General features: G+C 61.2%; 1 protein-coding gene across 7 annotated transcripts in view; it reads right to left on the bottom strand.

The window, feature by feature from the left end:
* The window catches only part of macf1a (microtubule actin crosslinking factor 1a), a 122217-nt gene that overhangs the window by 22204 nt on the left and 87606 nt on the right, over window positions 1-12407 (bottom strand). For all 7 annotated transcript variants that reach the window (XM_088931549.1, XM_088931551.1, XM_088931553.1 and 4 more), the window contains 8 exons: window positions 3165-3326; window positions 2897-3067; window positions 2607-2773; window positions 1950-2109; window positions 1119-1445; window positions 859-943; window positions 536-762; window positions 218-424 (listed from right to left, as the gene is read on the bottom strand). In XM_088931549.1, coding sequence (XP_088787675.1) covers window positions 218-424; window positions 536-762; window positions 859-943; window positions 1119-1445; window positions 1950-2109; window positions 2607-2773; window positions 2897-3067; window positions 3165-3326 — 1506 coding nt within the window. The remainder of the gene's footprint in view (window positions 1-217; window positions 425-535; window positions 763-858; window positions 944-1118; window positions 1446-1949; window positions 2110-2606; window positions 2774-2896; window positions 3068-3164; window positions 3327-12407) is intronic.

The following is a 12407-nucleotide window of genomic DNA, read 5'->3' as shown; positions in this document are numbered from 1 at the left end:
TGATCTCCTGTCCCAGCCTGAGGAACTGACAGTGAGGCTGTCTCTCAATAATAATAATACAGTGTGTGATCTCCTGTCCCAGCCTGAGGAACAGACAGTGAGCCTGTCTCTCAATAATAATAATACAGTGTGTGATCTCCTGTCCCAGCCTGAGGAACAGTGAGTCTGTCTCCCAGTAATGTACAGGTCATGCCTGTAGCAGGGCGGGGTGCAGTACCTGCTGCGACCTCTGGATGGCAGCGTCGATCTGCTGCACACGCTCCGCGATGATGTCGCTGCAGGTGCGGAACCGCTGGTTGCTGTCGGCGACGAGCCGGTCCAGGCCCTCGCGGGCGCGCCAGGGAACGAGCTCCAGCAGGGCGCTGCCCACCTCGTTCACCGTGTCCAAGACCAGCCTCTTCTCCACAGACACCGACTTCAGCTCCTGCGGGGGGCGGGAGGAAGGATCAGAGACTCTCGGCACCAGGGGGCGGCTTTCGCTTCCTGTCCCTCTTCCCACACCCTCCTCTTCCTCCCCAGCGCCCCTTCCCCCCACCTTCTGTCTCTCCTGGTACTGGGGCGTGGCGTCGGGCTCGGTGCCGCCCAGCTCGCGCTCAGCGCTGTCCAGCCAGGCGGACAGGTCCTCGTGCGCGGTGGCGAAGCGCGTGGCTAGCTGGAGAGCCTGCTCGAGCGTGCGCAGGGCCCTGGAGCTGCCCGCCGTGATCTCCGAATACCGGGACTTTATCCCATCCAGCTTCTCTTGGATCAGGATCACCTCCTCACCTAGAGACAAACAGACAGCTCAGTGTGTCAGTCGGGACAGACAGCGCAGCGCAGCGTGTCATTCGGAAGATGAGGACTCGGCCGTCTGGGAAGCACCTGTGGTCTGTCTGAGCAGCGCCTGTCCGTTCTTGATGGCCTGGTCCACTGTCTTCTTCCGGCTGACTATCTCCTCATTCAGCGACTGGCCACGGAGACGGGGGAGAGAGGAAAACAGAATGAGGACATGAGGGAGGTGAACCAACTGGGTACAAAACTGTTCTCCCTCTTCATCAACCCCTCAATCCCCCTCTTCCTCCCCGGGCCCTTGTGTTGACCTCCTGGTCTTTACTCTCCCTCCCTCCCCTCTTCTGTCATACCAGCAGCTGCGAGTGCTGCTCCTGCAGCAGGTCCTGCCTGTAGTGCTGCACAGTGGCCACAGAGAGGCGCTGCTGCACCTCGGCCAGCCAGTTCAGCACCTCCACCTCCTCCTCGCCGAAGAGCCGCGCGTTGATCAGGGCCTGCTCCAACATGGCCACCCGCTGCGCACACCAATCAGAGAGCTCCACGTGCCCGCTGCGCACAGCCCCCACCCGCTCCTCCAGCCAATCGCGATCCGCTGAGCAGCTCAGCGGGGACAGCGATTGGCCGAGGAACTCCAGTCTCTCGAGCTCCGCCCCCCGAGACGCCACTTCCTCCTGGAGCGCCTTTGACGGAGCGAGTGTTTATTTCACAAAGGAGGGAGGGGGAATGAGCCACGGGAGAAAGAAAAAGAAAAAATACAAAAAAAACGTAAAATGCAAAAACCTGAACCATGCAGACGATGGTAACAAAAACAACAATGAAATTAAAAATCAAAGGTCAAACTCAACTGCAGAAATGAAATTAAATAACAGAGCGTCTGTATTTCATGTAGACGCATGTCGGGCAACAGAGATCAACACAAGACAACAAAGGGCATGAAACACAGGACAAATAAGGAGGGGTGTGTGTGGAATGAACTGGTGAAGAGGGCAGTGAGGGTTGGTGCATCAGCTGGGGGCTCGGGGGCTCAGGAACGTGCTCAAGGTGGCCCACAGCTCGAACCCAGAACCCGACCACGCAGCTGACTGGAGATCTACTAAAACGGCAGTCTGATCTCCAGGGATCCCTGGTCTGTGTGATCGCGCCGTCTCGTGCCCCGGGCCTGGGGACCCCTGCCGGACTCTTACCTTGTGCTTGGCAATCTGCTGCGTGATCTTGGCAGCTTGGGTGCCCATGGGCTCTGCGCTGGTCAGCCGCCGCTCGGTGGCACCCAGCCACTCGCTGAGAGGCTCCACGGTCTCGTGGAACTGGCACGCCAGCACCAGCAGCTCCTCCAGCTGGCACTGCCTGGCAGGGGCAGGGCAGACAGGAGAGAGGGTGAGCTGGCACAGGGCGCACCAGAGGGGTACAGACTGAGTACTGCAGGTACAGAGCTGTACAGGGAGTGGGGTGTCTCTGAGGGACTGTACGTGGAGTGGGGTGTCTCTGAGGAGCTGTAAGGGCAGTGGGGTGTTTCTGAGGAGCTGTACGTGGAGTGGGGTGTCTCCGAGGGGCTGTACCTGAAGTGGGGTGTCTCCGAGGGGCTGTACGTGGAGTGGGGTGTCTCTAAGGGGCTGTACGTGGAGTGGGGTGTCTCTAAGGGGCTGTACCTGAAGTGGGGTGTCTCTAAGGGGCTGTACCTGAAGTGGGGTGTCTCTGAGGGGCTGTACAGGGAGTGGGGTGTTTCTGAGGAGCTGTACGGGGAGTGGGGTGTCTCTGAGGAGCTGTACGGGGAGTGGGGTGTCTCTGAGGAGCTGTATGGGGAGTGGGGTGTCTCCATGAAGCAGTCCAGTCCGCACACACACCTTGCCCTGGCCTTGTCCAGCAGCGCATTCCACCGCTCCCCCAGACTCTCCAGCTGTCTGCGGATCTTGTCTTGGTCCGCGGCCTCGGCGGTGACGGCGATGCGCTCCCCTTCAGCCCGGATCATCTCCACCGTCCCTCTGCGGTCGTCCAGCAGGCGCTGCAGCAGCTGGAGCACCAACAGAGCACACACGCTGTCAGTCGTGCTGCCTGGGTGGGGTCCCCTCCCCTACCTGTCCCTCTGAGCCCTGCTGCCCCCCCACGCCCCTGCACCCCTCTCCCACCCTCTCACCTTCTGCTCCTGTATCTGCGCCTTGACGACGCGGTATTCTGCGGACGGCGGCCTCTGATTGGCTATCAGCTCCTCAGTGTCGCCCAGCCAGCTCAGCAAGGGCTCTAGCGCGTCCTGGAACTTCCCACAATGCAACAGGGCCTCCTGCAGCTGCGCGATCCGTTCCGCCACCTGCCAACGCGTGCACACACACACAGGAAGTGAACGGAGGGGACCCGGGGCCCGCTGACAGGCGCCCCCGGCAGCGCCCGCGGCGCGGAGCACTGACCCGCTTGTTGAGCGAGTTCCAGCGCAGGTTGGTGCTGTCCAGGTCGTGCTCCAGGGCCTGCGTGTCGCTGTGCTTGGCGGCGCTCTGGATCAGCCCCTGGCCCAACGCGTTCAGCTGCTGGAGGCGCGGCTGGATGCCGTCCGCCTGGTCCCGCTCCAGACCCTGGGCCAGCGGGAGAGACGGGCAGGGGTTACTCCCTCGGACTCGGAGGCGGAGAAGGAGAGATCGGCGCTGACCGGGCAGCGCAGGACATTAGTGTGAACGACACCAGGCTCTCCAGTCCCAGAAAGTCCTTGGCTACACTGTGCCAAATCACAGAAACCTTTACAGCCTCCGCTAGGATGCAGATGAGAAGCCTGTAGGAGGATCAAAGTAAATCTACAGCACGCCTGGGCTGTGTCAGTGGGCTGTGCACGTAGGACAAACTGCAGACAGCAGACATGCCCACCAGGGGCTGCAGAGACGGATGGAGGAAGAGGAAGGGTGTTGTGACAGTGGGTGCCAGTACAGCACAGCGCACCGTTTCCTGTCTCAGGCAGGAAATCACTCTCCCTGCAAAACAATGGGCTCTGCCTGGCCTGGCCCCACCCTGTGACCAAACAGCACAAACAGCAACGCTGCCCTGTGTCACTCCATCTTACTTTCACCCCTGTCTCCCGACTCATGGCACTCTCTCCTCTGTGTCTCCTGACCTCACTCTCTCCTCTGTGCTTCCTGGCCTGTCTCACTCTCTCTCATGTCTCCTGACCTGTCAATTCAATTCAAGAAGCTTTATTGGCATGACCAATGAATATATCAGTGTTGCCAAAGCATATATAATTAACAACATCTACAGATATTTACAGACATTTACAATATGTGACAGGAGGTCACATACTGGGCTGCCAGTTCAACTGAGTTCCCTCCTCCCTCTCCCAGTAGGATTGGGACCCATTGTGATTCTGACAGGTGTGGGAATTCTGGGATTAGATGTGTAAATTTAGGGAAGAATGCTTCTCTAATCCCAGAGTATCTGTCACAGTGTAGTAGGAAGTGCACCTCTGTCTCTGTTTCTCCCCGCTGGCAGTGAGAGCACAGCCTGTCCTCTCTGGACAGCCAGGTCTGTTTGTGTCCAGACTCTATGGCCAGGCTGTGGTCACTGAGCCTGTCCTCTCTGGGCAGCCAGGTCTGCCTGTGTCCAGTTTCTCTGGCCAGGCTATGGTCACTGAGCCTGTACTTCGTCAGGGTCTGTTTCTGTTTGCGGTAACTTATTACTTAGGTTGGTCAAATATTCAGCTAGCGTGTACTGTCTGTTTAGGGTTCTAGTTTATGGTGTGTGTGTGCGTCCCAGTGTGTAAGATATTGCTGTTTGATCTGTGCTGTGATGTGGTGGAGTCTGAGTTGTGGTGCTCTAGCAGTACTGTCCTGAGGCTGGCTGGTGTCGGTGTGGCTCGGATCAGTGAGCCTCAGGACCAGCTGGCCTAATCTGTCCCTCTCCCTGCCTGTATTTCTCACTCCAGCTTCGATCCAGCCTAACCCATGTGGGCAGCAAGACAACTCCCCTTCCTGCCTCTCATGATCGCTACCCCAGGAGCCTCCTGTCCTGTCTTCACAGTGCCCCCCAGTGGTGGAGACGAAAAGTCTGTCCCTGCTTCTATCCCTGTTAAAAATGCCGGCTCCTCTGCCCATCTCTAGCTTCCTCTGTGTCTGTAGCGACGTCTTCATCCGCCCTCCCCGTGCGCCACCCCTCCACTCTCCATTCCCTGTCTCCCGGCTCTGGCCAGTTCTCCCGGGCTGTGTGTTGTGCTCCGTAGTGTCTCCGGGCTTCCAGCCAGACACCCGGAGTGCTGGAAAAATATCTGAGATGTTTCTCATTCCTCTCCCCCTCACTCACAGCTCAGAGTCTCGGAGAATCATAGATGCCGCTGACAAAACATGGAGTGGAGCTACAGCGGCACAGCACGGAGCACAGCACGGAGCAGACACAAACACCACAGCATCATGTCAGCCTGCGTGCACACTGTCCGCACTGCCTCCCTGCCTCTACAGCTCCACAGCCCCCACTGCCTCCCTGCCTCTACAGCCCCCACTGCCTCCCTGCCTCTACAGCTCCACAGCCCCCACTGCCTCCCTGCCTCTCCTTCTCCTGTTTGCTCCAGACTGCGTTGCGCATACCTGCTGTGTCACAGGAGTGCAGTCAAGAACTGCACCACATCTGCTAGATGGGACCCCACAGCCGAAGGGAACCAAGCTGACAGACCTGCAGATACGACAGCACCTCTACAGGACATGGGTGCCTGGCCCGCGGGCCGTCCAAGCTGGACCAGGTCCTCGGGCACAGGGCACAGCTCCGAAGACACACTCCAGAGGGAAGAAGGGAGAGACGGCGCTTGCCAAAGCAAGGAGCACGGGAGGAATAGGGGCAGGGACACGGATAGGAGCAGGGATAGCAACTGGAACAGGAGCAGGAATATAAAGAGGAAGAGAAAAATGAACAGGAATTTGAAGAGCTCTAAAAAGGAGCCCCACCATGTGGAGCGGGAGGAGAGAGGGGGAGGGCAGGCTTGGCACACGGGGTATTTTTAGAAAGGTGGAGTGGAGGAGGAGAGAGGGCACACACACAGAGAAGGGACGGTGGGTGGAAACCAACAGCAGCCCTGTCTTCCGAGAGAACAGTGTGCAGATCCAGCAGAGAAACAAAAGAAAACGTGGCGCGGAGCTGAATCAGCCGCTCCCCCTCCCCCTGCCTGCCGCGGTCTCTCCTCTCAGTCCCTTCTCCGCATGCGATTGTGAATCACCTCCTTCTCTGTGCAGGTGTTTCCTGTGCTTGACTACACCCTCAAAGGGCCCCAGAGCCCCCACATCTCCCTCAATATCTTTCTCGCCTCCAGCTGTCTGTCTGCCCCTTCAGCTTCTCTCTGTGTGCATGTAGGGAGAGAAGTGCACACAGCACAGGCTGAAAAACCACCACTACTTACTGCACTGGGACTGTAGCTCCTATTGTAACAGACTGTTCTACTGCACTGGGACTGTAGCCCCTATTGTAACAGACTGTTCTACTGCACTGGGACTGTAGCTCCTATTGTAACAGACTGTTCTACTGCACTGGGACTGTAGCTCCTATTGTAACAGACTGTTCTACTGTACTGGGACTGTAGCTCCTATTGTAACAGACTGTTCTACTGCACTGGGACTGTAGCTCTTATTGTAACAGACTGTTCTACTGCACTGGGACTGTAGCCCCTATTGTAACAGACTGTTCTACTGCACTGGGACTGTAGCCCCTATTGTAACGTGACTGTTCTCCTGTACTGGGACTGTAGCTCCTATTGTAACAGACTGTTCTACTGCACTGGGACTGTAGCTCCTATTGTAACAGACTGTTCTACTGTACTGGGACTGTAGCTCCTATTGTAACAGACTGTTCTACTGCACTGGGACTGTAGCTCTTATTGTAACAGACTGTTCTACTGCACTGGGACTGTAGCCCCTATTGTAACAGACTGTTCTACTGCACTGGGACTGTAGCCCCTATTGTAACGTGACTGTTCTCCTGTACTGGGACTGTAGCTCCTACTGTAACAGACTGTTCTACTGCAGTGGGACTGTAGCTCCTATTGTAACAGACTGTTCTACTGCACTGGGACTGTAGCCCCTATTGTAACGGACTGTTCTACTGCACTGGAGCTGTAGCTCCTATTGTAACAGGACTGTTCTCCTGCACTGAACACACACAACCCTGGGCTATACTCCCACTGAAAACACACAGACATGGACAATGTAAACCAGTCCTCCAGGACCAGGACTGGACCCCCAGCACAGACACACCAGAGCTCCAGAACCAGGACTGGACCCCCTGCACAGACACACCAGAGCTCTAGAACATGCACTGTAGACACAGCCCCCACACACTCTGCAAGCACAGGACACAACCAGGACGGCAGACTGCACCCTGAGGCACCGTGTGAACTGGTGCGCTTCTTAACTGGCACGCTAATAATGCAATGGACTAATTACGCCCCACTCCAGCCCCTTGGGCACTGCTAATTTAAGAGGATGAACTAATTAACATCACTTGAAATAGACAAAATACAGTACAGAGGAGAGGACTGATACAGGAATGTGCTAGCAAGGACACCTCTGAGCTATCTGGAGCTGTGCACGCTCACCTCTGACACCCCTATACAGCAGTACCTTGTACGCCAGCGTTGGAACACAGACAACGACACAGCTAATAACTTAAAGCTCTTTTTTCTACATCTAAAAGAGGAACGTGCTGGTGGTCCTCCGGCTCCATCCTCTCGGTGCAGAAGGACAAGGGTCCTGAAAGACCGCGGGCAGACCGGGGGACTGGCGACGGCGACGCGCGCCGACATGACTTTACCTCCGACACCGAGTGCTGCTCGGGGCACTCTGAGGATAACGTTCCCGAAGCATTCCTATCCTCTCCCTCAGGAACACCAGGGCCAGAATCACGGGATTCGGAGAGCTCTGTCGGCTCCTTGGTATTGGGGAACAGGACCCCAAAAACCTCCGGCTCCAGCAGGTCCCAATAATCCCAGCTGGAGTCGGAGCACGATTCCGATTTGGAATCGTCGGCCGGGGAGTCCCAGTCGCTGTCTTCTCCAGACATGGAGCCCAGCACAAAATCCACGCCCGACCTACTCCGGTCCGAGTCAGAAAGGCATTCCCAGGAATCCTGGCGGGAAAAGCCGTCGGACCCTCTCCTCCCGTCTGGATTACCGGCGCCCTGGGCGGGCGCGATGCGCTCCGGCGCGGCCAGGTACACGAAGCTGTCGGTGGAGAGGAAGGCGCCCCCTTCGGGGTCCGCGTCCAGTTTAGGGGGCGGGCTGCAGGGAGCGCTGGGCTCCTCGGGGGTGGGGGGGCACTCTGGCGGGGATGGGGGCGGGGCCGAGACCGCCAGGTACACGAAGCTGTCCGTGGCCACGAAGGACAGGTCAGGAGTGGCGCCCCCTGCTGGCGTGGAGGACAGAGGCGGCGGTGCAGGCGGGGGGGTCGCCCCCTCTTCCCGAGCTGCACACATCTCCTGCTCGGAGTCCGGCTCACTGGGAATGGAGGAGCCCAGCTCCTCTGCACAGGCACTTTTGGGGTGCCCCTCCTCACCCCCACCCCCCTCCTCGCTGTCTCCCTCTTGCCCAGTTTCTTTCTGTAAGGACGAAGGGTCCGGCCCGCCCCCCTCCGGAGCCCCCCAGGCCTCCTCCCTCTCCTCCGGGGGGCAGTATGGATTCTCCGGGGTGGGAGAGCGAGCGCGGGAGCCGGACTGCTCATCGCCTGACCTTCGATGCGCTCCTTCGTCGTTGCCATCGCCCTCCTCTTCCTCCTCCTCTCCTTGCTGGGGAGACCGTCTGCTTCCCGAATCGGACCTGGAATCGGGCTCGGGACTGGTGCTGCCCGCGGCCCGGTGTGGAATGGGAATGGAAGTGGCACCGAGCCCAGGATGCTCCCAGCGGTCCCGGGCAGCCTCGGATTCAGTGTCGCCCTCCTCCAAGCTTCCGGGCTTCTCTTCGGCGGCTCCTGCACCCTGGTGCCCCTCTCCAAGGTCCTCCAGCTCCAGGGGTGAGTGCCGGGGGTCCTCTGGCTCCGGGTGGGCCGAAGCCACGGCCTCCTCCTCCTGGCACTGTCTCTCCAGCTCCAGGGGAGAGTGCCGGGGGTCCTCTGGCTCCGGGTGGGCCGAAGCCACGGCCTCCTCCTCCTGGCACTGTCTCTCCAGCTCCAGGGGAGAGTGCCGGGGGTCCTCTGGCTCCGGGTGGGCCGAAGCCACGGCCTCCTCCTCCTGGCACTGTCTCTCCAGCTCCAGGGGAGAGTGCCGGGGGTCCTCTGGCTCCGGGTGGGCCGAAGCCACGGCCTCCTCCTCCTGGCACTGTCTCTCCAGCTCCAGGGGTGAGTGCCGGGGGTCCTCTGGCTCCGGGTGGGCCGAAGCCACGGCCTCCTCCTCCTGGCACTGTCTCTCCAGCTCCAGGGGTGAGTGCCGGGGGTCCTCTGGCTCCGGGTGGGCCGAAGCCACGGCCTCCTCCTCCTGGCACTGTCTCTCCAGCTCCAGGAAGAGCTCGTCTGAGCCGGGCTCGGAGTTGGCCACCGGGGAGGGGGGGTAGGGGCTGGAGGAAAGCTGGGGCTGGAGTTCAGGCCCCCCAAAGCCAGTAGGGGGTGCCAGCAGGGGCCAACAAACGGAGCTCCCCAACGCCTGCTCTGCGTGAGCGTCCCAGTCCTGGAATGCAGGGAATTTGGCGCTCCCCTCCTGGCTGTCCTCGGGGCTCCCCTTGCTCTGCAGCTGCAGCACGGCCTGCCAGCCCCTCTCCTCCTGCAGCTCCCTCTCACCCTCCTCGCTCTCCAGCTCCAGAAGGATCCGCATCTCGTCCTCCTCGAACCGCAGCTCGGAGGCCGTCCTTTCCCGCAGCTCGCCGGCTGGGGGGGGCCAGTCCAGGAGACCCCCGTCCCCTCCCTCCTGGCTCAGACAGGGGGACAGAGGCAGGCCCTGGTACCCCAGGGTCTCCCCGTCCAGCAGGAACGGCGAGGGGGGGGCCAGGAGGAAGAGGTCCCCTTCCTCCTCCTCGTCACTTTCCTCTCCGAGGCGGGGGGGCAGTGGGGGCAGAGCAGGGCAGTTGTGGAGGGGCTTCTGGCCGGCAGACGGGCCGCGGGGCCAGGTCCTGGATTGGGCCGGGGGCGGCACTCGGGGCCTGTGGGGCGGCCAGAGGGGGGCGCCGTCCTGGCCCGGCTCTCGGCCCCGGGTCTCTTGCTCGTCCAAGCTTGCGCTCTTGCCCAGCGCTTCAGCCGCAGCGGGTCGCCAGCCGGGGAAGGGCGCCGCGGCCAGGCCCCTCATCTCGCCCCGGGCCTCGTCTCTCTGCCCGGGCTCCTCCTGGCCCGGGGGCAGGGGCGCGGGCCGCGGGGGGGCGCCGGGCGCGCTGGCAGGGGCCGGGACGCCCGGCTGCTGCGGTCTGTGCTGCTTCTGCGGCAGCTGGTGCTGCTGCCCACCTGCCCTCGGAGCCGGCAGCTGGCTCGGCCACTGGGGGGCGACGGGGGAGAGTTCAGGCGCCCCAGAGGAAGCGGGGGATGCCGGGTGCTGGGCAGGAAGAGGGGGTGCGGGACCAGGAGGAGGCTGGGGTACGAGCAAAGGCAGCAGGACAGGGGACAGGGGGATGCCCGCCCCAGAGAGACGCTTCTCCGCAGAGTCCCCCGGCGAGAGCTCCAGGCGCTCGGCGAACTCCGGGTACGAGGGCGGCATGAAGGCCTTCCAGGAGCGGCGGTTGGGGTTGTCCTTCTTGTCGCCGCCCTGGTGGCGCCGCTTGGGAACCGCAGCTGCCCCCGGGGCGGCGGTGGAGGAGGAGGAAGAGGACGAGCTGGCGGAAACGGAGGCGGACAGGGGCGACACGGCGGGCGGGGGCTTGCTCTGGGGGTCACTGGACAGCTTCAGCGCATCGAAAATCACCCTCTCGTCCAGCTTCTTGGCGCCGGGCTCGGGGGGCCGGGCCTCGAACACGCCCCCCGCCCGGGCGCCCAGCGTGCCGTTGCTGGACAGCGTGCTGCCCTCGCCGCCCCCGGCCGAGCCCAGCGTGCTCCGGGACGGCTGGCCCAGCTTGGGCCCCTGGTCGATCTGCTCGTTGATGCGCATGGTGTCGTAGATGGAGCGCTGGGGCACGTAGCAGTCTTCGATGTAGCCCTCCTCCTCCTCGCCCTTCCCCAGGCAGCGGGGGCTCTGGCGCAGGCAGTCGGGCCGGCTCAGCGGCTTCCCCATGGCTCAACCGCAGGGGCTGGCGCTACTCTTCGGGGCGCGCGGGGTTCAGTTTCGAGAGGCGGGCGGCTGCTCAGCGCCTGGTCAGCGCGGGACGTCCCGGCTGAGGCACACTCTCGCGGCTCCGGGAGACCCCCCCATCTCCCCCTCTCCCTGCCGCTTCCTTCCTCCCCCTCGCCCCCCACAGTGGGAAAGGCGGAAAGGGGGCCGCGGCTCTCGCCCGCCCCCTGGCCTAGCCGGGGGGGCTGCTCGCTCCTTTTAAGGCAAGAGCGAGGCGGTGGGTTCGTGCGAGAGGAGGAGGAGAAAAGGAAAAAAAACAGGATCTGGGATTTGCGGAAACGGTCCTTTTTCTCCTGCTCTTCTGGTTGTCCCTCTCGGAGAGAAGATGCTATCCCCTCCAAGATCCCCGGGATACAGGAATATCTGTAATCGGTTTCGGAATCAAGCCGCAGGCATCGCCTTACCGTTCAGGAAAAGGAGCAGAGCGTTCAAGGGCCAAATTGTCAAGTCTCTGGGAAACAGGAGGCGCAGGAAGGGAGCGGACGCTGCTCATGGGTGGGCTCCTCTCCGCGCTGTCCCCCATCCTCGCTGCAGGCCGGTCGTGTCAACCCCTCCGAGACGCTGGCCGCACACTCGCCCGCCGCGCGCGCTGGCATCGCCAGCTAGCGCCACCTCCAGCCCCGGGGACGCCCGTGCCCAGGGGCAACGGCGGGAAACAGGAAACGGGCAACGCTCATCCCTGACGGTTCCCACAGCCCGTGTCACATCCTCATCCTCCCCTCGCCCTCTCCCGGTGTCCGTTTTCCTGGGAGCTACAGCTGAGGAAGTGAAAAGCGCAGCTCCTGTGAAGCCCTCGGAGCGGAGCGGAGAGATTCCCGGGAGTCCGTCTGCGAGCTGGCCTCAGCTCCCCGATGTGCCCACAGACGCGCGGAGCGATTCCATTCCAGAGGGCACGCTGGCTCGGCTGCGAGCCCCAGATCCCGCACGTGTGCTGCAGCTCGCCTGGCGGTCAGCGCTGAGAGACCGGCTCGTCTCGCTCTCTCTCAGGCTAGTCCTCTGCTGAAATGGTTTGCAGCTGCTGTAAAAATCTCCCACTTTCTTCACTCTCTCTCTCTCCCTCCCTCCCTCCCTCTCCCCCTGTTTTCATTTGAATCGAGCTCCGTTTGCGGAGTTTCCTGTCCTGGTATTAAAAGACAGGAAGTCTCGCAATCATGCTGGTTTCCGTTCCCAAAAAGCGGATCGGGGGAGAGGGAGCAGGGAGTGTGGAGAGAGAGAGGGGGCGGGCAGAGATTTCCTTCTGGGTTCTCCAACACCGCCGTGTGAAACCAGACACAAAACAGCCCCAGTGCAGAGAGAGCCGTTTCTCCTCCATCTGCAAAATCTGTCCAGATGGAATCTGAAGGGACAGGAAGCCCGGATTCGTGGAAGAAGGGAGACGGACTTTATATTCCACAATGTTTTATTTTTACAATTCCGTGGATCCCTGAAACTGGAGCTCAAACGTCTCTGGCATGAGC

This window comes from Atractosteus spatula, chromosome 14 (genome assembly GCF_055471065.1).
Source record: "Atractosteus spatula isolate fAtrSpa1 chromosome 14, fAtrSpa1.hap1, whole genome shotgun sequence".
Classification (NCBI taxonomy): domain Eukaryota; kingdom Metazoa; phylum Chordata; class Actinopteri; order Semionotiformes; family Lepisosteidae; genus Atractosteus; species Atractosteus spatula.
Note: the sequence above shows the minus strand (reverse complement) of the source record. Positions and strands in the feature narration are given on the sequence as shown.